This window comes from Ursus maritimus, unplaced genomic scaffold (assembly GCF_017311325.1).
Source record: "Ursus maritimus isolate PB19 unplaced genomic scaffold, ASM1731132v1 scaffold_29, whole genome shotgun sequence".
Lineage (NCBI taxonomy): Eukaryota > Metazoa > Chordata > Mammalia > Carnivora > Ursidae > Ursus > Ursus maritimus.
Genome location: NW_024425452.1, coordinates 27799657 through 27826000, shown reverse-complemented (window position 1 = coordinate 27826000; position 26344 = coordinate 27799657). Strand labels below are relative to the sequence as shown.

The following is a 26344-nucleotide window of genomic DNA, read 5'->3' as shown; positions in this document are numbered from 1 at the left end:
AGAGGGAGAAGCAGTCTACCTGCTGAATGGGGAGCCCAGATGCTGGGTTCGGTCTCAGGACTCTGGGATCATGAAGGCAGCCGCTTAACCAACTGAGTCATCCAGGTGCCCCGGATAAAATGTCTTTCTGTGTGCCTTTGTGGAGTCATCTTAATTCATTCCAACATGGTTTTCTTCTTTCAGCCATCTTTAGTCCCCTCACTCACTGCAACCAGCATCTATTTTGATAATTGCTCCCCCAGGAGAAGGATTAAAGGAAACTACACCAAAAGAAATTTTGTGGAGAAAATTCAGGACCTTGAAACTAATGAAAAGTTTCCACTTCAGAGATACTTTAACTTCATATAGAAATAACGTATGTAGGGCTAATTTGTCTGTCTTAAGATTCCTGCTTCATTTATGAAGAAACAAAAGTTACATTTAATTAAGCCCAACTATGAAACCCAAGGACACTATTACCAACCCATTGTAATCAGTTCAGACCTGATCAAAGCTCTTTGTAGGAAGCTATCACAGTAACAATCCTTTAGCTTAAATATCTTATTTTTTTATAAAAGCTCAAGTATATTTTAATTGATCTTCTTAAGATTTCAGTGGCTGGTAGACAATCTGCTCATTTCTGTTCAGAAACCCAGGGCTGAGAATACTATGTAAGGCTCCTAGAGTCATTTGGGATGAGAAGATTAGAACCAAAACTGGGATCTGAGCTGTATCCAGTCTTGTCTTACACCTGCTTAGTCTATTAATCAGTCCAATATAATATGATGAGTAAAATTAATATGGATTTTACTATTAATTCAAAAGCCAACTTTCTTCTACTAATCACACCAGATGATTGCTGGTTCTGGGCCATTTCTGTTGCATGACTATCTTCATGACTGAATGCAGGAGCTATCATAGGCCATATCATTCAGCTCTACCCTAAAAATGAAGGCATAATTTTAGGAGTTATATTACTCATTAAGAAAAAAGTGTGACATTTTGAACTCCTTAACAAAACAGTCATTTATTCATGGTAACCTTTTAAATGCCCACCATTAAAGTCCAAGTTTAGCAGTAGGTGGCTTATTTACGATTTTGTTACATATTTAAAGGCAGAACTTGGCCTAATGGATGTGATTCGACACATTCAGAAAGTCTCTTCAGAAACCAAAAGTACTTCCCCATCAAAACCCTGAAATTTAACCTCCAGGTTTACAATATTTTTCAGACTCTATAGAGATCGACAATTCTGAAATATCACTCTCTAACAATTTCTCTTCCTTCCTTCTGTGGAATCTGAGTTTTAGTCTCATCAAAACTTTCCAGTCCCACAGCCTCTCCCAGTTCCTCCACTTCTAGGCCTCAGTGTCCTGTACATTAATCCTAGGTGCTGGAGGCCTCTCCCAGGCCTTTCTCTACACTTGTCTTGATGGTACAATATAAATTACTCCTTGACCTTCTGCCCCATTTGCTTGGTTAATCTCACTGTGGGTAAACTTAGCTTTCATATTTTCCACTCTCATTTCTGAGCTGCCAAGTGTTATTAGAGAATCTAAAATAAACAAAGCGCTTACACGAAACAAATTCATGCAGTATAACCTTAGTTGGGCCCTCCAAGCTATTCCACAGTCCTACTCGTCTCTGATTCCCTGACTTAATCCCCTAGTCCAATTTCCAAACCTTCTCTCTCTCCTCAAGCCAGCAGCCTGATCCACTCCCATTCACATAATGGCACAGTTAAGAGGAAGGCTTTAAGGCTTTCACAGGACTGCATTCAACGCAGAACACAGTTGTACAGAACAGCTCTGTCAGTAGTAATGTGACCTTGGCAAATTGATCAATCTCATACGTATCTCCAACTTATGGTTTCTTATCTGTAAAATGGGAATAATAGTATCAGTGTCTTCTCCATACAGTATGATGAAGATAAGCGAGATAATGTTTATGAGGCTCTTTGTGAGATATCTACTATAAAATTGCTCAATAAATGCTAGATACTAAGAGGACTATGATGACTTCCATTACTGGTACTACTTCCTCCTACATACTGAAAAGATTAAAGTCATCTGATTTCATTTGACATCCTTTTTCTACTTCAGACTTTCTCTCAGTCTATATCCAAACTCTTCTCATTTTCTGTTGTTTCAGAGAGAATAAAAATATTTCATATTTTTGCTAATGTTATTCTATCTACCAATGACTTTAACTCCATTTACGATCAATTCGCCCAAAACTTTTCTCTGCCAGTCTCCTTTTCCATTGATTTCATTTTCCCGGCCTAAAAAATTTAATGCAACATTTCTCAATTGGTAAAAACACGAATGCTGGGTCTCCAGCTTTGAAGATTCTGATTTTATTTGTCTGGGTGGGACCCAAGCTAGAATAATTGTTAAAGCTATCTAAGCAATCTATTTCAGCCAGGTTCGAGAAGCATGATTTATTGCCCTTCGGGAAAGATGTGATATACAGTTCATTATATTATGGGCCACCAGGGGTTTTGTTTTAATCTTCCTTTCTTTAGTAAATATTTTATCATAAATATATTTGTAGTTTGGAGGGAGTAGTCTCATTATTTAATAGAGTTGATAGAGTGGTTTGGGTAATCATTCCCTCCATTGTGGTGTTTCATTTTTTATAACCGTTCTACAAAATTAGGGCATAGATAGGTTACAGGAATATGTATTTTTAAAAAGCTACACGGAGCATTCTAATGCATACTGTTAAAAATCAATTAAATGCTTCATGAGGCCAGGGACCTTGTCCATCTTGTTGTCAGTCATATCACCAGCACCCACTCCCTTTTTTGGCATAATCCACTCTGTTTCTGTCCATTTCAGGCGGTCATCTTCTATCTCTAAAGTTGGGAATTTTGGTATCATGTAAGAATCTCCTCTTTATATCTAAGTTGTCACCAGATCCTATCAAATGGAAGGAAGATAAATGTTTAGCAACAATCTCTTCAAGGGGTAAAAATTCTTCATAGTGTTGTGTCAGTATCCATACTGTAAACACTGCTACTATGGCTGATTTCAGTCTACCAACATGACAACATCTAACGTGAGTGTGCACAACCGGCTTTTAGGTGCCCAGAGCCCCTGTGAGCCTGCTGCATTCAGCACACCACAGCATTAACAATTACAGCTCACGGTGCCTCCTTAACCCAGCTTCAGCCTTTTCACCCTCTTTGCCTGGGACAATGGATAACTGTTCCCTCTCTCAGGTTCTGACCCTTGACTTCTCCATTTCCTAAACCCGTGAGACCTAGTCAGTCAGTGGCAAATCCTCAGAACTGACCTCAGAACTGTCCCCTATTTCTCGAGCTTGCACTAGCTTTGTTATTCATTCACTGCTTGGGGGAAACAGTAAAGAACAACTTCCAAAGCTCCATGCTTTCAGAATCAAGTCCAAGAATTTCACTTGAGGGTCCTTGTGATCTGGCCTCCACCTTCCTTTCCAGCCACACTCGTAGAGACTGCTTGAGTTCTGCCGTGGGCTAGATACATTGCTTCTGTAGCTCTCCTTTCTTGGGAAATATACATCAAGAGTGTACAAAACATATCTGTGATATTTAGAGAATAATAATAAAATGCTCATCTCCCAGATGAAATAGTAAACCATTGATGGTATCTTAGAAGTTCCCTGTCTGCTCTGCTAGGGTCTCTGCCCCTTTCTTTGCTCTGTGCCAAAGGCAGCCATGGTCATGAATTTTGTGTTAATCCCATCACTGCCTGTCATTAGTGTTTCCAGTTATAGGTGTATTCTCTAAATAATAGGTCCTGGTTTTGTTTGTGATTTTTATATAAATAATATCATGCTGTATGTGTTCTCTCCTAAGACTTAGTTCTTTAGCTCAGCATCATGTTTTAAGATTCATCCACATTGTTGCATTTAGCAGCCCCTGAGACAAAAGCTTACCTGTTACTCTTCATCAGGGAGTGTTTTTTCGGGGTGGGAGCCTGGTGGTAAATGGAAAAGAACTGATAAGAGATCTCAAAAGTTTGCCTCAAAGAACATTAACTTCTCTGCAGTTTCCTGCACTCTAGATGTGTGCACATCTATGGGCTGTGGGTGGGTCCTGATGCTTCTCACACCTCAGCAGCAGCAGAAAACTCTGGGGCAGGAGGAAAAAGACACCATGGTTTCAGGGTGAGACCAAGAGCTGTGAGCTGTGTCTCCTGCAGTGGGTCAGAGCTCATGAAGAGCTGAAGAGCTGGTCTGAGAGAATGGTGAGGCTAAGAGGATCTAAGATGGTGCGGGAGAGGCATCTGAGACACACTATTGCCTAGTATGGACACCACCTGTAGTCATTATTCTGTCGAAGGACTTTGCTGTTATACTTTTGTATGCGCCGCTGGTGCGCACAGCAGGCAGCAGTCTCTCCAGAGTCGAGGACTCCCATTCCCTCTCTCTCCTTTTTTTTCAAGATTTTACTGATTTATTTGACAGAGTGAGCACAAGCAGGGGGAGCAGGAGGCAGAGGGAGAGGGAGAAGCAGGCTCCCTGCTGAGCAGGGAGCCTGAGGCAGGAGACTCAATCCCAGGACCCTGGGATCATGACTTGAGCTGAAGGCAGATGCTTAACCTACTGAGCCACCCAGGCGCCCCTCTCTGTCTTTCTTCTAAGTAGGAGAGAGATTGTTGTGTCGGGAGGTACGTACGCGTGCTTTTAATTTTGCCAGGTGACACCAAACTGTTTTCCTAAGTGCTTGTGCCATTTTGAGTGAGAACTTCATTTGTTCCAAATCCTCAAACACACTTTGTGTTGGTATTGCCTGACTTTTTTTTTTTTTTGAGGGAGTGGGGGTGGTAGTGAAATCATATCTCATTGTCATTTTATTTTGTATTTCCTTCATTATTAATGAGTTTCATTATCTCTTCATGTATTTTTCCTTTTCTAGTTAATGTCTAAAGAATTTTGCTCATTTTTTCATTGGGATGAATGTCTTTTCTTACTGATTTAGAGCAGTTCTTTAGAAGTTGTGAATATTAGTCCGTCTGCAGTTATGTACCTTTCAGATACCTTTTTCCAGTTTGTAGCTTATCTTCTTACTTTCTTAATGGTAACTTCTGATGAGCAAACATTCTTTATTTTAACATAGTTGAATTTGTCATCCTTTAACTTCATGGTTTGTGAGGATTTTCTGTCCTACTTAAAGCCATGAAAATACTCTCCTATGTTGTCTTACGCAAGTTGTAAAGTTTTGCCTTTCATACTGAAGCCACTAAAATTGATCATGCATGTGTGTGTCTGTACAGGAAATAGGAAGACAATGTCTTTTTTTTTTTTTTAATATGGATAATCAGTTGTTTTAGCACCATTTGTTGGGTAGTTTCTGCTTTCCTCTCTGCTCTGTGATGTCCCTCTTGTCATGAACATAGTTTTTGTCCATTTTATTATCCCTGAGCCAATACCGCATTGCTTTAATTATTACAAACTTATAATAATCTTGATATAACCATGTTTCCCTGGCTTTGTTCACTTTCTACACGAATATCCAAGCTGTTAGTGACCCTCCACTCATCCTTAAGATTCTAAAATGAGCTCACCAAGTTCTACAAAACACTTTATTAAGGAGATTGAAATTGTGTTGAATCTGTAGATCAATATGGGGAGAATTGATACCTTTGTAATGTTAAGTCTTCCTATCCAAGAGCATGGAATATCTCTCCTTTTATTACTACCTTACAACAAAGTTGCATGATTACTTTATTAAAGGGCTTACATATCTTGGATTTATCCCTAGCTACTTTATGTTAATTGTGATCATATAAAAGGCATTCTTATTACATTTTCTATGTAGAAAAATAATTGGTTTTATATTCCTTAGCTTTGCTGAACAATCTTAATGCTGAAAAGTTGCTAGCAGTTCTTTGGAGTTAAGAATTTTTTAACTTATTTAAAAATTTTCATTCATGAATAAAGGAAATTTGAGTTTTTCTTTTTGGGTCTTTGTATCTTTTATTTTTTTATATTTTCTTACTATCCTTGATAGGCCATCCAGTATTTTAAAGACAAATGGTGATTGCACACATACTTACCTTGTATTTATCTTAAAAGGAATGCTTTCATGCTTTTTCATTAGGTATGATGTTTGTTTTACATTTTTGCATTTGTTTTGTTTGTGTAAATGCTCTATAGGAGGTTTTTGTTTTTTTTTAAAGTTCCTTCTACTCCTGAGTTTTAATCATTAATAAATACAGAAATTTATTGTGTATCTCTTCTATATCTATTCAGATTACCAGCTGGTTTTTCTCTTTTAATTCATTAATGTAATAAATTACCTTAATCAGTTTTCAAATATTAAACGAATGCTTCCTTCCTGAAATAAATCCAACTTGATCATGACCTTTTTCACACACTGCTAGATTCCATTTGCTAATATTTTATTTCAGAGTATTCTTAAGCGAGAGTGGACCGTTATTTTTTATTTCATACTTTCCTTTACAAGTTTTATAAGACTTTGTATGAAAATGAAGTTCGTCTTTTTTTTTTTTAATGTTTGATAGAACTCACTGGTAAAGCTAGAGAATGATATTTATGGAAAAATATTTGATTACTGACTCAACTTCTTTAAAGATTATAATAATAATTAGGTTTCCTATCTCTTTTTATATTAGTTTTGGTACCCTGTATATTTCCTGAAATTTAGCCATTTCATATAAAATTTCTAATTTATTAGCAAAACATTATTTATAATATCCTCTTGTTATGTTTTTCATGTCTATAGAAAATGTAATAATGTCCTCCTTTTTCAATCCTGATAGGACTGTGTCTTTTCCTTACTTGATTAATCTTGGTTTTTTATTTCTTATTAGCATTTTCAAAGGAAAAATTTGGGACTTTTATATTTTTTTCTTCTCTTTATGCTATTACCTTTTACATTTTCTTAATCTCTACTCTTATCTCTTTGGTTTTTTGTATTTTCTTTGAGTTTATTTTGTTTTCTTTTGCTAACTTCTTGAGATGGTTGTTAAAGCTCACTAATACTTAGCTTTTTTTCTTTTTCTAAAGTAGACATTCTCATGAGATAAGTTTGCCTTTCAAATACTGATATTGTCATACCCCACAAGTTTTATTATGTAGTATTTTTATCATTTGATAAAAATATTTCTAATATGTAGCATTATTTCTCCATTGATGTATCAGTTTTTTATCAGGATTTTTTTTTTTTTTTTTTTTTTAGTTTCCAAATATATGGAGATTTTCCAGTTGTTTTTTAAAACTGATTTTTAGTTTACTTCTCTGTTGGTCTGAGAACATAATGTACATGCATTATAGTTCAATATATAGTCAATATTTGTGTATGTTCTCCCTGCGCTTGAAAAGAAGGGATATTTTATATAATAAATATATAACATATTTTATAATACTTAATATTTTTATTTTGTAATGTTCTATATATGTCTATTAGGTCAAGTTTAATCATGTTTTTAATCTTCTATATTCTTAATGAGTTTATATGCTTTTTCTATCAATTACGAAGAAAGAGCCTTAAAATCCACCTGCTATTGTTGATTTCATTAACTTTCATTAATTTTCAATAACTTTCATTATTAGTCTGTCAACTTTTGCTTTATATATTTTGAAGTTATAATATTAAGTACATAAAATTATAACTTGTTACCTTTTTCTGATGACTTTTAAATTTTTATCATTATATTACTATCTTCTTTGTAATACCTTCTGGCAAATAAGAAACTTTGTCCACTGGTGAACTGGAAATGACTCATACTAACTTACAGGAGCCAATTACACACATCTCTTCACAAGTTAGTGTTTGGTAATGTCACATTGGTGGCTTGAAATCCCATGGGGGAATATTAACACGTGGAAATTGGCAAATGCTACAAATCAAGCCTTCTCATCCACCCTCAAGAGCTGGTCATTAAACATTACCAGCATAGCTCTGACTTCATTCAATGTTAATATAGCTACACTAACTTTCCTTTGGTTAGTGTTTGCAAATTATAACTTTTTTCCACCCTTTTAATTTCAACTTCTCTGTATCTTTCCATTTAGATATGTGTCTGAAAACAGAATATAGTGAGATTTTTTTTTAATGCAGTATGACAACTTCTGTCTTTTAATAGGAACATCTTGTCCATTTGCATTTAATATGTTCCAAATAGTATATGGAACATACTTACACTAAAAAAATTATTAGTTCTTTACTTGAAATTCAAATTTGCCTGGATGTCCTATATTTTATTTGGTAAGTCAGGTGATTCTATTCCTATCCTGTTCCTAACCTTAAGCCTCAAAATAGAATGGTACCAGATCATAATCACAGTTAACAATGTGCCAGGCCTCTGCAAAGCTCTTGACATTTTGTCATTTAGTCTTCAAAACAGAACAAAACTATAACATGCAAGTATTAATCCAAAACTATGGTATTGGAATTACTGTTATACCCTTTTTGGGTTAGAAATCTGACACATATAGAGATTATCTGCCCAGGTTCAGCAAGTGACTCAGAAAGGCTTGACTATCTTACTATAACTTAAACCCCACAGGTATTCAAAATGAAGTTCACCTTTCTTCTCTACATGAACTGTGACAGGTCCTTGTGCATCAGAAAGTTAACAGGCAGAGATTTACAGCTATTTCTGTTTAATCTGCTCCAATTCTGTTCTTCTTGAGTAGTTAAAGTATTTTTGTGTGTGGAAATATATGCACCAATGCTATACATACAATTCTCTCTACTCAGAATTCCCACATACTCCAAGATCAGGTTTGCATGAAAGCACTAAAAATGAGGAATGGTGTCTTTCATGGTTTGCAATGTCAGAATCACAAGCAGTGATAAGATTAAGAATATAGAGATGCTGAGATAAATTAGAGCTAATTCTGATATGAGTTCTTTAGACATCATAAGAATCTAATGAGCTATGTTCCAACTATGTAGCACCCCTGGAATCACAGGGAGAGAGAGATTCCATGGTCCAGCAACCCAGCACAGCTGGAACCAGAAAGAAAGTGGGTATTTGGCACATATCATTTAATGTGTCCCATAAACAAGTCTACATTCTTGTCCCATGATATTTTCTTACTGCATGCCAGCTTCTGAAGTTTCCTTTTTCCTGAATTTTGGGGATTTTTTTTTCTATAGGCTCTTGGTAGGTCTCTATGAATTCCTGCCACTTGTCTTCTTCACCCACTTCAAGCAGATCATGGACTCATCATGGACTGCCACTGGCTTATGAATTACCTGGTACTATTCAAGCATAACCATTTGTTTTCCATGCCATTCAACATTTGTGTCAAGCTACACTCAAAAAATGCCTTAAACTATAACGTCCCATAGATTCGTGAGGTACAATTGCAACTGGTCATCCACATATCGGATTTACTGGTAATATTCCATTTGGATTCTCTTATCCATAATCTGTGTGTTTATTTAAACTCCAAAAGGAGTTCTGAAACCTATGGAGATGGTGCCAAAAAAAGTATCCATGATGTGTTAAAAACTGGGAAGCAGAAGAAAGGAAAAAAGTTAATTGGACTTAAGTTAATGTAAGGATGAGATGATAAAAACAACTTAATGGAGTTGGTCCCACTTGCAAATGGAGAAGGTAGCTGCCTACCCAGAATGATTTGAGGGGTACTAAAAATCCAGTTGCTAGAGAAAACACGGGTTTCTTTTTAGCTTCTAGAAATAAGCCCCAGCTAGGCTGGCGAGCAACTTGAACATAACTGTTCTCACCTCGGTTTCATTTCCTATTTACCTGACCTCAGCACTCAACTAGCTCCACTCACCATTTTTTCAAAGTAATATACTTTACAGTTAATCACAGCTTTTATAGAAATATCCTACTTTTCAAACTTTCAAGGCTGGCTTATTTGGAGGAGAAAGGATTTGCTAATTTTGCTTATGTATTCACATGAAATTCATTTACAATCCTTAACATTTTAAACTTTCCTGCTAAAATTCTCAAGGAAATTTAGCACTGCATGCAGAGGCAATGTGTTGATCGTGTAGTTTCCCACAATCTGTGTCCATGCCATGTACCTTGAGAACACTTGAGAGTCAAGGGCATTCCAGTGGTTCTGGAATTACAGTAGGAACAGTGCCCTGGAACTGGCAGTGGCTGTGCGTGTACCTCAGCCTGGGTCCCTTATGAAGCGACACCACGTGTTAGATGAAGGCAGCCATGTGAGACCATCACATCACCCTATGACAAGTACTTCCATTGTGTTTCTCTCCTCTCCCAGGACAGACTCCTCCCCTTCTCCATATGCCCTCCTCTCTCTCCCCACGAAGGGGTGGACAAATTAGCACACATTTCTCTTCCAAATACAGTTGAAGACGTGGCCCTACTGGGCCCCTGACTCTGCACTCCTGACACTTACCAGACCTGAAAAGCTCATGACTCCACTGTTCAGAGGTCACCCCTTCTGGACACAAAAAGACAACCCCCTTTCTCTTGCTTACTTCTGTCCTCAACTTCAGTTCTGTTCCTGCCCACTCACCAAGCTACATGTGCCCTCAACAAGAAGTGCAGTTTTGTACCTCAACAAAATTTCTCAGCATCTCACCTATAGGTTTAGGTCTTTTTTTTTTTTTTTCCCAAGGCAATGAGGTGGAAGGAGGGCTCAATACTTATCTATACAAAGAGAGAATAGAAAATAGGAATTAGGGTGCCTGGGTGGCACAGTGGGTTAAGCGTTTGCCTTCGGCTCAGATCATGATCTCAGGGTCCTGGGGTGGAGCCCCAGGTCGGGCTCCCCACTGAGTGGGGAGTCTGCTTCTCTTTCTCCCTATGCCCCTCTCCCCCACTCGTTCTCTCTCTCTCAAGTAAGTAAAATCTTTTAAAAAGTAAAGAAAAGAAAGTAAGAATTAGTGACCTTTATTTCTTAAAATGGTTTTCCAAGGTCCTAACCCTTTTTGTGCTGACATATCAAGTACAACGGCTAAACCTGGTTTTGCAATAAGAAGAAAGATAATGCAACTGCTCTGATTCTTTGAGACAAGGGGCCACTGATTGTCCTTCTCATAGAGTGAGGTGTTCCTGAACAAATGCATGTGGGAGATAAGGAAGGCTGCAATGGCATCCAAGTTTCAAAAACTTCGGTGAGAGAAACCCGTGCGTCATTGACAATCAATCAATCTGTATGCTGACTCTTCAAAGAGTTTTTTCACTTCATATTTCATTAAAGAAAATCACTGGACAGTTCCTTAATTTCTGTGATTATCTTCTCTATCATTTATTCGAACAGATTTTCACTAGGGTAGCATTGTAGAAATTTAATGGGAACACATGTAGGAAGAGAGGTGGGAAAGCAAGGTGTAGAAGCTCCTGTGTTTCTTACGAGATCATGTCGAAAACAGAATGCTTAAAATCCATGCAATTTTCTGGAAAAACATTAAACAAGCTATTCAATATATCTGCATAACTTTTGAGGCACATCCAGGTATGTTAAGCACAATGTACATTTAGTTGCCCTTGCTGTTTGGAAAAATTCCTCTGGTGTGTAATTGAGCATTTCTACTAAGGAAGGGGGTAGACAGGCATATAATTGGTCACAAAGAAGCTGAGCATTTATCTAAAGGCCATAACCCCTCACTCATTTTTGGTAAAGTTAGGAAGTTTATGCAAGATTAAATTATTATTTTTGAAAATTTCCAGTCATTGATTTGATCCTGAAATGTTAGCTACTTTCTCTCTGTGGAATTCTGTTCTTCAAATGGAGATTTTTGTTCTATAGGAATTCCAGTAACTTTTCTCTCTACTTCTGTTAATTCATTCATTAAGGCATTGCGGCCTTTTCCCTTAGGAAACTTAATGGGTTCGCTAAGTGCTTGTACCAGTGACTGTTGCTTTCATAACAATGCTGCCATAAAAGCCCCATTCCTCCTTTTCCTGTTGTCTGTTTTATTGTCACAATATGTGTACAGTAATCCTATATTGTGAGGCTGGAAATGGCTGGAAAATTTCTCTCTAGAAGTGAGTTTAGTGAGGAGTGGTCCAAACAGGATGGTAAGGATCCACTTGAATATATAACCAAGAAAGAGACTGATTCACAGGCAAAGCTGAGCCATGAAATGGAAACTTCATAAGCAGCCTACAACTGGAGGCCAGCTTTGGTAGAGGAAGGAAAAACATTGGTATCACAAGGAGATGATGTGGACTATCACAGCTTCCAGGATGCCAGTCAACATCAAGGCCACATGGCCACCAGTCTAGAACCTAGAGTGGCAGTCTAGAACCTAGAGTGGAAAAGATACTTTGGACTGAAGGGCTAGCCTTCGCATTAGCTAGTAGATATGCTTAGGCAATCTAATTTTAAAAACAACAAATGAAGAGGCAAAAGACCAGTATTTCAGAGGCTTTTGCCACTCTACCCTTGGACAGATTATTTTCCTTAGGGTAAAGTCACATTTTAATTTAGTACTTAAATTCAGTGGTTGTTAAATTAAGTTCCTTTTCTGTATATATGGAAATTTCCAAACTCGTCATAGCTATACTAGGTTGCAGGATTTGGGTTAGCTCCAGGGTAGAGAGGCTAAAGAAAAAAATAATAATAATAAAAAGACCCTCTCCAATTTAAACCTTCAGTGTCAACCACTTTTCTTAGCCTGCTGGAAGGTGCTCTGCCCATGGACATGTTGTATTCCCTCCTGCCCACCTAAATCTTTTCTGCCACACCTTTCATGAGAACCTCCCAGCCTGTTGGGAGTCCATTCCACCATGGCTGTCTCAACCCTTCCTCAAATGATCTGTTTTGCTGAAAAATCACCCCCATTAACAAATGTCAGTACTCAACATGTACATTTCCAAACTCAAAGTGATAATAATTTATTTTCCAACAGTTTTCAGTATATATTATGTGTTAAATAGTGACACCTTCTGGTGAAGTGACACATCAGCATGTTGAATATACCAGGCTCTATGAGCACATTGCACACCCCAAAATAAAAAAAGAATGGAGGGGAAAAAAGAGAAGAGAATAAAGGGGGGGAAATGTTGATAGCTTAATGTGTGGTATCCGAGGAATCCTCACCCATATAGGATCTTGCTTTGTTTTAGGAAAAGCGGTAAATGCAGCTCTTTCAAAGAGCTTTGCTGTGTGAATGGAAAAAAATGGGTCAATAGCTGGAGGGGAAGTGGTATCAAGAGAATCCTTTGAGTAGAAGGGAAAAGTAATAGTATGTTTGTAGGATACTAGGAATAATCCAGCATAAAGAGGGGAAATAATGATGTAGGCAAATGACAGAAGACTTTCCGGAAGAATGTCGTCAAGAGGAAAAAAAAAAGAAAAAGGAAGGAAGAAAGAAAAAGAAAGAAAGAAAGAAAGAAAGAAAGAAAGAAAGAAAGAAAGAAAGAAAGAGGGATCCAGTGCATAAGTAAAGGAATTGGCCTTGAGTAGGAGCAGACCCCAAGTAGTCACAGGAGGAAAGCAGAGTATAAAAACAGATGCAGTCAATGAGCAGATGCAGTGCTGAACACTGATAAAGTTCTCTACTTGCTCCTCTTATTCTTAATAAAATGTGGAACAAAGTCATCAGCTGAAAGTGAGAATTGGCAGGAAGTGCAGAAAATCAGAGAAAAGTTGTATGTAGTTCTCCCGGAGAGTGAGAAACTCAATGGACCAAGGAAACTTACTGTGATACTAGTTAAGGATTATACAGTGAAAGTGAGTCCAAATGGTTGTTTTTCTCCATCCATGTTCAGCTACAAGGGTGCAAGTGAGGAGTAGGAAGAGAGCTGAATTTAACATGGGTATGGTTTTACCTTTCAATCACAATAATTGAGGGGCAAGGGAATTGAGGACTTGTCATCCTAAAGAGCTAGGCAATATTAATATTCTTGCCCATTGATATCCGTGGTTTTGATTGATTTTATTCATTATTTATTTATTTACTCTCAGATAAATTGAAAGTATCTAGGAAAGCTGACTTTACTAAAATATAGTTTATGTATAACCCATCTCCTTTCTGTTCTTTTGGTTTTCATTCACAATTGAATTTTTTATTTGTCTTTTCACTTGGGATATTATCTTTAATAAGATGACTGTATCCAAAGCCTCTGATATTAGACCCTATAACAATGAGAAGAAATTTAAAAGGGAGGTTGCAATAATGTAAAAGGTAGACAGGACATAGGAAACTAATTTTTATGGCCTAATGGTTTTTTTAGTGAATCTAATTCATACATATATTGTAAAAGACTCATTACTAGTTCCACATGAATTTTTCATGAATTCACTTGATGAATATGTACCACATATGTGTCCTATCCAAACCTTGTACTAGGTAAGCACCAAGGTGAATTGGGGAGAAGACAAGGTCACAATACTCAGGTATTTGAAGTCTAAAAGTCTAGGTTTTGCAAATACAAAGGTATTTGCAACCTGAAGGGGAAAACCTATTTACAACAAATTACTCTACAAGCAAGCACAACAACACAAATTCCACGACATTTGTTCATCTAATTTATCAACTATATGCCATCCTGGGCTGAAACATAGTAGACACTTAATGAACACTGGTGAATCAGTAAATCAGTAAAGATCTGACCCACACTAAAGCAACATAAGGGAGCAATGAATGAATTCTGAGTGTGGGGTCTGAGAAAGCTTAGTAGAGAAGGAAAGAGCTTAGAAACTGGCCCATGAACGAAGAAGGAAAAGAACAGCCTTCTAATATGAAGGCACAGACAAGCATGAGATGAGCAGTAAAGCATGGAAGCACTAGAAGACTTTGGGGACGCGCCTAGTCTTGTGTGAGGACTGAGGAGAAGTGTCGTGAAAGAGCACATAAGGAAGGAAGAGTGATACCAGGCAGTGAAATGCATGGACAGCTGGATAAAGGAGTTTTTACTGAGCTCTTACCCAAGTGCTGCCCAAGTGGTACCTCATTTACTAATATCACAGAAACCCTGTAAGAGAGGCCCTATCATTCACCATTTTACAGGGGAGGAAACTCAAGCACAGTCAGGTCAAGTACTTCCAAGTTGTACTGCTGGTGAGTCAGAGACCCAGGGCCCTGTGCACCACTAGCGCCATTAAAACATTGTGACTAGTTGAGCAACATATGATTTCCGTTGCTCCTGATAATGGAACATATTTAAATTAAATTTAGAAAGTAGGCAATGAATATTAGCTGTCTCTTGTCTGTATTTAGAAGTTCTGAATATGCAAATTTATTCATTTCCATTTTTCTCTTTTCCTCATTCAATAATATGACTATTTCCCAAAACTATTGGCTTAGGATTGTTTTCCTGGTGATTAATCTACAATAAAATATATAGTACAATTGCATTTATTTTTGTCCAAATGCATATTATAATTAACTAAATTTTTCTAGCATTCTTATACTCTGGAAAAGATAAAGGGTTTTCTTATTTGTTTGTTTTTTCTGAAATCACTTTGCCCTTCTTTCTCTTTGTAACTTGGAACTTCACCAGGAAATAGTTGTTGATGGCAGCCAATTCATCATCACACAGGTTATATTCTTGTTTTGTCAAGTGTTTTCTGCCTCAAAAGGTTTTCTAATCTTCTATTAAATATGCTCCCTTTTTATAGCAGGTCATTCAACTATCAATTCATTCTCAAACTGTTACCTATTCTTTCCAACTACTTATATAAAGTAAAAATATCAAACACATGAAAATGCATCCAGAGACTCGAATTTCAGTTCAATTTCAACCTTACTATTTATGCAGCATGGAGGACAATATCTAATGTGATCTAATTGCTTTACCAAAGAGTGCTTTCATTAGCTCCAATAAATATCATCTCTTCTTACCTCACTGAAATCTGTAACATTCCATGTTTCAATTCTTTAAATTTGGGGTTTATTTGATTTGAAATCCTTGGAAAAGACAGACTTTGTAAGCTAAGTGTGGCTTGTTCTATAAATATTTTTGAACCCAGGTAACCCTTAGTCCCTGTTCTCAGAAACTTTGCCTACCTCTTTTCTAGTGATGACTTGGGGTCAAAATGCAGGCAGAAGATTCTGATCCATGGCCAAGTGATTAGTATCATCGCAGGCAATCCCCTGTGGTTGTCCCTGTGTAATTTAGAGGAACACAGGCTGAGGTGTCTGATACTCATGTGAAAAAGGACAGAGAAAGATGGAAGACAGTTAACTTAAAGTAGAGAAATGCCTAACATAGGGGAAATATGAGGAACTGTGAACTTGGTCTTTGCTATTGCAGAAGGCAGAAATAGGATTAATGTGTGGAAGCTACTAGAAGAGAATTTTCATCTCAAAGAAAGAATTACTAGGTAGAGATTTCGAAAATGGAGCAAGGTGCTTCCTAGATGAGGTAGACAACCATTTGTAGAATATTTGCCATGGATCTCCCTCATCAAGGAGATATTAAAAATTCAGTGACCACGTAATTCATTTTTCAAACAGGGATACATTTGAGAATGAAGGAATAGCTGCAATAAACCAGGATATCCCAAACAAACCAAGTCTCACTTCACCCCAGTTCACCCTCATGGTTGACCACCAGTTATGTATACTTGACATGTGAAGAATAGGGAAGATTGACCCGAGTAGGGAGAAGGGAACAGGTCAGAGCTCATGGGATTCTGGGACATGGAGCAAATCTGTAATTTTCTCACCTCCTTCTATTCCTATCCTGATAGAATGAAGTCCAAAGGCCCAGATCAAGTAAATCTATGTGAGCAAGCCTGGATATGAGCAAAGTGTTAAAATTCAGAAGAATCCAAGTAGGAACAATTCCAGGACAGGGTGGAGTCAATGCTATTCCCAAAGCAAGTCATTCAGAGAGTTCTACTAGAAAATAACATAAAAAAGTAAGAACAGGGGCGCCTGGGTGGCACAGCGGTTAAGCGTCTGCCTTCGGCTCAGGGCGTGATCCCGGCGTTATGGGATCGAGCCCCACGTCAGGCTCTTCCGCTATGAGCCTGCTTCTTCCTCTTCCACTCCCCCTGCTTGTGTTCCCTCTCTCGCTGGCTGTCTCTATCTCTGTCGAATAAATAAATAAAATCTTTAAAAAAAAAAAAAAAGTAAGAACAGGACCAACCCCGAAAGGCAGAATATTGTAGGGGGTGACAAAGTGGAGACCAGGACCAGCATCGCGATAGGCACTGTGAGAAGAATGGAGAAGTGCAGGATGTATGAGGAGACAGTTTCCCGAAGTATGGTCTGTGCTTACCATATGGGATAGGCCTAGAATTATCTAATGATGCACATTGTTTCTTCCATTCTTAGTGGCAACTGAAATGTAATTACAAAAACTTCTTCTGTGACTTACACTAAAATCTGTGAGTGTTTGAAAGTTTATTAAAAATTAACATTCCTAAACTAAAATTCACATTTTACTAGCTGCAGTAGGCCCTAGTAGCTCTACACTCAGCTCCTATCGCCTTGTTGCACTTGCCAGTGTTCGATGGGCACCTTCCAGTCTGCCATGCAGGGAAAATTGACCACCTTCACAGTTAGAATGAGCCACTCAGGGTAATTCCAGTCCCCTGCTCTGTGATCATTCAACTCAAACCAAAAGCATTGGTATATCCCTTGGCAGCTGGTATTGGTCCAGACACACGGCATACGTCAGCCATACTTCAGGGAAAGGTTATTTTTCAAAATGAGCAAGGGCAAGCAAGTTTAATCTGGTAGAAGCCAGGCTACAGATAAAGTCACCACGTGAGGGGACTGAAAAAGAAAATGAGAGAATGGCAGAAAGGCAGAGTTCGAGTTCTGTTTTCACCAGGCATTCCTTACTGTTAGCTTTCCCTTCTGTGTGATAACTTCCTTTTTGTTTAAGCCATTTTGAGATGAACTGTCTCGACTCTTCACCTGAAGTGCCCTTACCTATAAAAACAGTGGCTTCCCAAGCCTGCACGCATATTAGAATCACCTAGGGACCTTCAAAAGTTGCTGATGCTGCGTTCCACTCAGAGATTATGATTTATTGGTTTGATGTGTAGCTGGATGAGCAAATTAATCCACACACTCCCTTTCTTCCTGGAGATTCCTAAGAATTTATCACTGTCCAACATTGACTGAGTACTCTAAGACTCCTCAAAATACCAGAGAATAGGTATTCCCACAGGACTCGGTCCACCCCCTGTATTGAAGGAGGGGCTTTTATGCTTTGTGGCAAGAGTTGAGTTGCTCCGCAGTTACCCTACTTGTATTTCTGCTTGATTCCCTTGTCTGTGCCAGCCGATTAGAGTTTGAGGCTCTCCTTTAGTAGAGTGGGAATGTAAGTCTCAGTAAGCCACATGCCTAGGATCTCAAGGGGCCATAGTGAGTGGTCCCAACTGTTCATCAGTAATTCCTTTCTTAAATGGAAGACAGATAAAAGGCAAGAGGTAGAGTGGGAGAGGAGGAATTGAGATCTGACCACCGTTAACAGGCTCTGACACCTCCAAGCCTCAGTACCCTACCGTGTGATAAACTGAGAAAAAGAGTATCTGTTTCATCAGTATAGCAGAGCTTTGATGAAATAATATAACACACATGAAAAAAATTCAAAGTAAAAAAGTGTTAAATGAATATAAGTTATTGTTATGAAAGGTCCAGAGAGTTAAAAATGAAGTCTAGACCTAACTTAAATAAATGTAAGTTATCGTTACAAAAGGTCCAGAGAGTTAAAACTGAGGTCTAGACCCAACTCTAACAGATACAGCAGTGCCAGGAGGTTGAAATGGCTCAGGGAGTGAAATCCCCTGCCAATCTGATCTCTTCACACTCCCCTTCATTTTTCCTCTCACCTTGCTCCAAAAAATATCCTGCTCTCTCTGTAAAGTCAACTCTAACACATGGTCTTGTCCCAACTCACTTTCAACCAGATTGCCACCCTCTGAGCCCCGCCATACGGAAATCCTAGGGCTGCCACTAATAGGCGGGAAAGTTGTTTTGTTGCATTTTCCCCCCTAGGTTTCTAGAAGCACTCCACTTCCTCATCCAGAGTGCACCTCTGGGTACCACAATGTGCTATCATTCCGCACTTGAATTATAATGTCTATCAAAAGAGGCATCTCTCGGGAGGCTTGAGTGCTAAGTGGGGAGTGATTTTTAGAGATGTGTGGGAAATGGTTTCAATATTTGGCAGTTCCTAAAGGCAAGATGATTTGAGATGTTGGTTTTAAAAAAATACACTTGATCAGCTCATTATGCTATTCCCTTGTTTCTGAAAATGCCTCGTCACTGAAATTTGGCAGTTGCACCAAAGTAGAACTTGAATAAACCAGAGCATTATAACTTTTAGTTTATCCCATTCGTTTATCATATATTTCACATGTATCAATGTATATATTCACTAGGAAATCAATCTTTCTTTTACAGATCTCTCCATTAAAATATACCATTCTGAAACTAAAGACATAGACAATGCCCCAAGAATCGAAACAACTGAAAGTACCGCAAAAATGTACAAAGTGTCAACCATGCAACGAATATTCGATTTGGCCAAGCATCGAACAAAAAGGTCAACATTTTTCCCAACTGGGGTTAAAGTCTGTCCACAGGAATCCATGAAACAGATTGTAGCCAGTCTTCAAGCTTATTATAGATTGAGAGGTAAGGAAAGAGGTGGAACCTGCTTAGCCTCTCCTTTCTCTTACACCCTCCCTTTCACTCATCCATACATTGTCTTTAGCCCCAAATTTCTAGAATCTCTCATTTAGTCACAAGGGTTATAAAAATCAGTCAACTAATCTGAGAGTGATGAATAGTAAACATTCAAAACTATGGTAGATATCTCCTCTTAAGTTTAAAATAATGTCCTGTGCAACATAGAACCATTAAGGCATTTAACAAGTCACCAGAAGGCCTCAGCATCTGGGTATTATCTCTTTGTTTTATTTTTGCCAAAGCCCAATATTGAGTTTTAATGTTATTATTATGAAGTAAGAAGCACAGAATGTTTGCAATATCAGGAATCTGAGCAAGTTGATGTGTGACTTAAGATTTCATTTTTCAAAAGCAACATTACAATCCAGATCCTCTCTCCCTTCCTGTTAAGTTGTTTATTGCTGATCCAGCAAAAAGTTCTGAAGTTTGGAAACCTGGAGGCACACCCAAATGCAGAGGAGTCACAAACTAACAGTGGTTACCAAGATATGATGCAGGGGTGTTAACAGGATTTACAACACAATTACTGGGATTTCCAGCAGAGTTACAGTGCAGTTTTCACCCCAAGACGGCATAACAGGATTCTTGTGGCTTTCTCAGAAATCATTATGGAGCTCAATCACACCACGGCCTAGTCATCCACTTACTACAGATGAAACAGTCGCCATGGCCGCTTCTTTAAATGAAAAAAACAAAACAAAACCAAAGAGAATCTTTAGTAGATACTCTTAAATCCCCCAGGTTGCTCCAAATAATGCAAAATATCTTAGCTAGCTGGAGCCTAAACTCAATTCATCTTACATGTGAACGTTGAGGGGGTTTGCTGAGGTCTGCCTTCATCACATGAGACATTTGCTTCCATTCCAAAAAGCACAGTCAACCTGCTCTATTTTAAGGCCATTAACTAAAATGTGCTCGTTCAATTCTAGCCTGTGATGTATTGCAAATTAAGAGAGCAGAGAACCCCTTTCATGATACCAACATCTCGCAAAGTTCTTGAAGGTTGACATCTGTAAAATGTACGAAGGTTGAGTTAGTCTGGGGAGGAGTTTTTGCTGAGTTTTGGAGGCATAACTAACAGTCTCAAAAATATCAAGCCTTATGTTCCTCATATGTCTCATTTTATGTGGAAGAGACATTTGCTTTCTGACAGAAGCCACACCCACAGAGAAATGACAAGTACTGGATCACAGTCAGAAGGAGAACTCTAATTATAGAAAATCAAGCACACTATATTATTATTCCAAGGTCTTAGCATAGCACCTCTGCGTGGCAGTTTCTGAGTAAATGCTTGTTGATGGATACAGGAGGCAAAGAGGCCATTGGGAATGCAAAGAAAAGACAATAATGTGTAAATTATTCACTTTGAATGTGCCTACACATTGACCAGATAATGACACTCGTAAATTTCATGTTATTCATGAATGGACGTGAAATATATAGCATATGCCTCACATTGAATATGAACACTACTGCTATTTTCATATAACTTCTAATTCTTTATGACATTCACAAATACAACTGATTCATCACAGGTATTTATAAAATAGACTATTTATTGCCACAACCAAATTTTTAACTCTGAATTTTATTCTTTATTCTTATTAGGTTTGCCTTTTTCATTCTTGTTTTCCTAGATGAAACAAACCAGTGTTTTTCTCCCCACGGCAACAACAGTCCATTATCTTTATGGCTGCCCCTGGGTGATATGAAATTTTACTATTCATCAGCATGGGTTTCTTAAGTCTAACAAATTGGTTCACAAAGAAACAAGAAATAAGACCTAGCTGCAAAGTGGTGCTCCTTTGACAGAGTAGCACACTTATTGTTTTTGTGCTGCTTTTACAAAATTAGCTTTTGACATCTTTCAAACTTAGGAGAGAAAGTTTCCACACTCATCAAATCAAATGGAATGTTGAGATATTTCTTTTTCCAATGCTTAAAGCAACACAAATGAAAATGTTCTGAGCTTCATGGTAGACTCATAAACATACTCATCCCAAAGCACAAATACAAGACAGGCAAGTTTGTTTCTGGTAGTCTCTCAGGGGAACCCTGTGCTCCTACCCAGGCAAACTCCCTTCACACCCCCCACCCCTCTCTGTATCTCCCTCCCTCTCTTTCCCTCCCTTCCTCTCCTCCTCCTCCTCCTTCTTCTTCTCTCTCCCTCCACCTCTGTCCCAACCTCAATATCAAAAGCTAGATATTTCTTTCACACAAGTGTATGCCTTAGAGAAAGTTTAAGATAGAGGGAATCCTAGTTCTTGCTTCTCCATGTATTGTCCATAGACCAGCAGCATCACCAGCATCTAGCTGCTTGTTAGAAATGCGACCTACCCTCACCCCATCATATCTACTTCCAGAATCTGTATTTTAATGAGATCCCCAGGTAGTTTATTTGCACCTTAAAGTTCTAGAAACACTGGTCTAGAGAACATCTAACCAACACCCCCATGACAAAGATTTAAAAAGTGAGGTGATGTGCTCAGTTAGGGCCATCGTTGGTGGCAGAGCAGGGTTAGAACACAGCATTCTGACTCCTACTCCAGCGTGTTATCCCTCCATCTAATTTGTGCGCAACCCGGTGGGTTTTTTTTACATACCATTGTTCTAACCTAATCCTTACAAATGTGAATGACTATCCCAGGGCATGCCTGGCCTCCAAGATATGTGTTCCTGGGGTTCTTCCCACATCGCCAAAGAGCCTACAGTGTAGCGTTCAGCAGAAAGACTAAGACTCTGTGGTCAGATTTCAGGTATTGGCCAGCAACGGTAGGAAGACTGAAGAGGCAACGTTCTGGATTTCCCTAGAATCCCTGTGGAAATCTCTCCTGGTAGATTTAGGGAAGGATGGTGCAGTAAGATAAGTTAACAGGTAAGTTAAAGGGTTAGAAAAATCCAGCTTTCAGAAGTTTTCAGACTCCTCCCAGCCCTGAGATACTTTGATGCTTCAACTTTCAAGGGTTCTTTTGGTGCCCCTTTGGTAAGGATGGGGGAACTCTCCTGGTGGGACATGGGCTGTGCTCCTGTTCTCCCGATCACAGAAAGATTCTACACCTCCTGCTTTGTGCTAAGCTTCTAGGGAGTCAGAAAAATGACATCAGAGCAGTCACCAAAAGAACCTACCCCTCAAAAAGTCTAAAGAAAAATTGCTGGTCCTTGTTTCATCTTAAACATTTGGATCCCTATAAATGACAATATCCCAGGGAAATCATTTTTTTTTTAGGTTCAAGTTTTTAGTTAAATTCCAGTTAGTTAACATGTAGTGTAATATTAGTTTCAGGAATAGAATTTAGTGATTCATCACTTGTATATAGCAACCAGTACTCAACACAAGTGCCCTCCTTAAGACACATCACCCATTTAACCCATTCTCCTACCACCTCCCTCCAGCACCCCTCAGTTTGTTCTTTATAGTTAAGAGTCTGTCTTATAGTTTGCCTCTCTCTCTTTTTCCCCCTATGTTCATGTTTCATTTCTTAAATTGCACATATGAGTGAAATCATATGGTATTTGTCTTTCTCTGACCGACTTACTTAGCATAATACACTCTAGCTCCATCCACATCGTTGCAAATGGCAAGATTTCATTCTTTTTGATGGCTGAGGAGTATTCCATCATATATATACCATATCTTATTTATCCATTCATCGGTCAATGGACATTTGAGCTCTCTCCATAGTTTGGCTATTGTTGATAATGCTGCTATAAACATTAGGATGCATGTACTCCTTCAAATCTGTATTTTTGTATCCTTTGGGTAAGTATCTAAGAGTGCAATTGTGGATCGTAGGGTAGTTCTGATTTTAACTTTTTGAGGAATCTCCATACTGTTCTCCAGAGTGGCTGTACCAGTTTGCATTCACACCAACAGTGCAAAGGGGGTCCGCTTTCTCCACATCCTCACCAACATCTCTTGTTTCCTGTGTTCTTCATTTTACCCATTCTGACAGGTATGAGGTGGTATCTCATTGTAGTTTTGATTTGCATTTCCCTGATGATGAGTGATGTTGAGCATCTTTTCATGTGTCTATTAGTCATCCATATGTCTTCTTTGGATAAATGTCTGTTCATGTCTTCTGCCCATTTTTAAATTAGATTATTTGCTTTTGGGTGTTGAGTTTTATAAGTTCTTTATATATTTGGACACTAACCCTTTATCAGATATATCATTTGCAAATATCCTCTCCCATTCTGTAGGTTGTCTTTTAGTTTTGTCTATTTCCTTTGCTGCACAGAAACTTTTTATCTTGATGAAGTCCCAATAGTTCCTTTTATGCTTTTGTTTCCCTTGCCTCAGGAGATGTGTCTACTAATAAGTTGCTCTGGCCAAGGTCAAAGAGGTTACTGCCTTTGTTCTCCTCTAGGATTTTGATGGTTTCCTGTCTCACATTTATGTCTTTCATCCATTTTGAATTTATTTTTGTGTATGGTGTAATAAAGTGGTTCAGTTTCATCCTTTTACATGTTGCTGTCCAGTTTTCCCTGCACCATTTGTTGAAGAGACTGTCCTTTTTCCATTGGATATTCTTTCCCATTTCATTGAAGATTAGTTGACATATAGTTGTGGGTTTATTTCTGGGTTTTCTATTCTGTTCCACTGATATGTGTGTCTGTTTTTGTGCCAGTACCATACTGTCTTGATCACTACAGCTTTGTAATATAACTTGATGTCCAGAATGGTGATGCCTCCAGCTTTGCTTTTCTTTGTCAGTATTGCTTTGGCTATTCAGTATTTTTCTGGTTCTATAAAAATTTTAGGATTGTTTGTTCTAGCTCTATGAAAAATGTTGTTGGTATTTTGATAGGGATTGCACTAAATGTGTAGATTGCTTGGGTAGTATAGACATTTTAACAATCTTTGTTATCCCAATACATGAGCATGGAATGTTTTTCCATTCCTTTGTGTCATCTTCAATTTCTTTCATTAGCATTTTATAGTTTTCAGAGTACAGATCTTTTACCTCTTTGTTTAGGTTTATTTTTAGATATCTTACGGGTTTTGGTGCAATTATATGGAATCAATTCCTTGCTTTCTCTTTCTACTGCTGCATTATTGGTGTATAGAAATACAACAGATTTCTGTATGTTGATTTTGTATCCTGTGACTTCACTGAATTCATGTATCAGTTCTAGCAATTTTTTGGTAGAGTCTTTTGAGTTTTCTACATAGAGTATCACATCATCTGCAAAGAGTGAGAGTTTGACTTTTTCCTTGCCTATTTGGGTGCCTTTTATTTCTTTCTGTTGTCTGATTGCTAAGGCTAGGACTTCCAGTAATGGTAGTTATGAGAGTAGACACACCTATCTTGTTCCTGACTGTAGAGGAAAAGCTCTCAGTTTTTCCCGGTTAAGGATGATATTAGCTGTGGGTCTTTTGTATATGGCCTTTGTGATGTTGAGATATGTTCTCTTCAACCGTACTTTGTTGAGGGCTTTTATTAAGAATGGATGTTATACTTCATCAAATGCTTTTCCCATATCTATTGAGAGGATCATATGGTTCTTATCCTTTCTTTTATTAATATGGTGTATCACATTGATTGATTTGTGAATATTGAACCACCTTTGCAACCCAGGAATAAATCCCACTTGATCATGGTGAATGATTCTTTTAATGTACTGTTGGATGCATTTTGCTAGATTTAGTTGAGAATATTTTAATCCATGTTCATCAGTGATATTGGCCTGTAGTTCTCTTTTTTAGTGCAGTCTTTGTCTGGGTTTGGAATCAAGGTAAAGGTAATGCTGGCCTCGTAGAATGAATTTAGAAGTTTACTTCCATTTCTATTTTTTTGAACAGTTTGAGAAAAATAGGTATAAATTCCTCCTTAAATGTTTGGTAGAATTCCCCTGGGAAGTCTCCGGCCCTGGACTTTTGTTGGGAGATTTTTTATTACTGATTCAATTTCTTTGCTCATTATTGGTCTGTTCAAGTTTTCTATTTCTTCCTGTTTTTGGTAGTTTATATGTTTCTAGGATTTTATCCATTTCTTCCAGATTGCCCAATTTGTTGGCAGATAATTTTTCATAATAATCTTTTATAATCATTTGTATTTCTGTGTTGTTGGCTGTGATCTCCCTTCTCTGGGAAATAATTATTTAAACAGCTTCAGACATTTGTGCTTCAGGGAGAAAGTTCTCTCAGAACCTTTGCGAAAAAGAGATTTTAATGGGGGTGAGGGTGTTCTGTGTCTCTGAAGTATAAGAAAGGGCAGCAGAGAAAGGAGCAGAGCTAGCAAGATGCAGGCACAAAAAACAAGCCTTAAATTGGACTGAAATAAAAGGAAGACTTAACCTGAGACCAAAAGCAACATGCCTGAGGGTACATTGAACTGGTAAACAGAAGGATTATCACATTATGTTCTCCCAGATGTTTCACACACAGTTTTTATCAGTGAAAGTCACCAACACTAAGACCTCAAAAGGCAGCGCTACTTGATTTTATATACATATAAATGCTGTATCTCTGGCACTTTAATGTGTTTTGAACTAAATTAACAGGCGCATTGGGGAGAGATGGAAGGTCAAAATAACACCAAGAAAGAGAGTGTGGAGTAAGTAGATGAGAAAGATGGCGAGGGCAACTTGTTTGCTCAGATGGACACGCAACTGTTAAGATTTGGGCAAGTCCCAAGATATTCAAGTGTTGTTCCCTTCTTGCATTATAAATAGACCCTTGAGTAGAAATGAAGATCAAAAGACTGCATGATTTTTGGTACTAGAAAGGGCATTACAACCCTCTGACCCTTGCCTGGCAGGAGAACAACAACATTCACAAAAGTGGGTTCTCCCGGTAAGGTG

At 38.1% G+C, this 26344-nt stretch overlaps 1 protein-coding gene across 2 annotated transcripts in view; it reads left to right on the top strand.

The window, feature by feature from the left end:
- IMPG1 (interphotoreceptor matrix proteoglycan 1) overlaps nt 1-26344 on the top strand; it is a 124715-nt gene that overhangs the window by 4488 nt on the left and 93883 nt on the right. Inside the window, exon 2 of one of the 2 annotated variants that reach the window (XM_008684840.1) lies at nt 19253-19486. The exons of the other annotated variant lie outside the window; for it this stretch is intronic. Within the exon in view, the coding sequence (XP_008683062.1) occupies nt 19253-19486 (234 nt within the window). The remainder of the gene's footprint in view (nt 1-19252; nt 19487-26344) is intronic. 2 annotated transcript variants of the gene reach the window in all.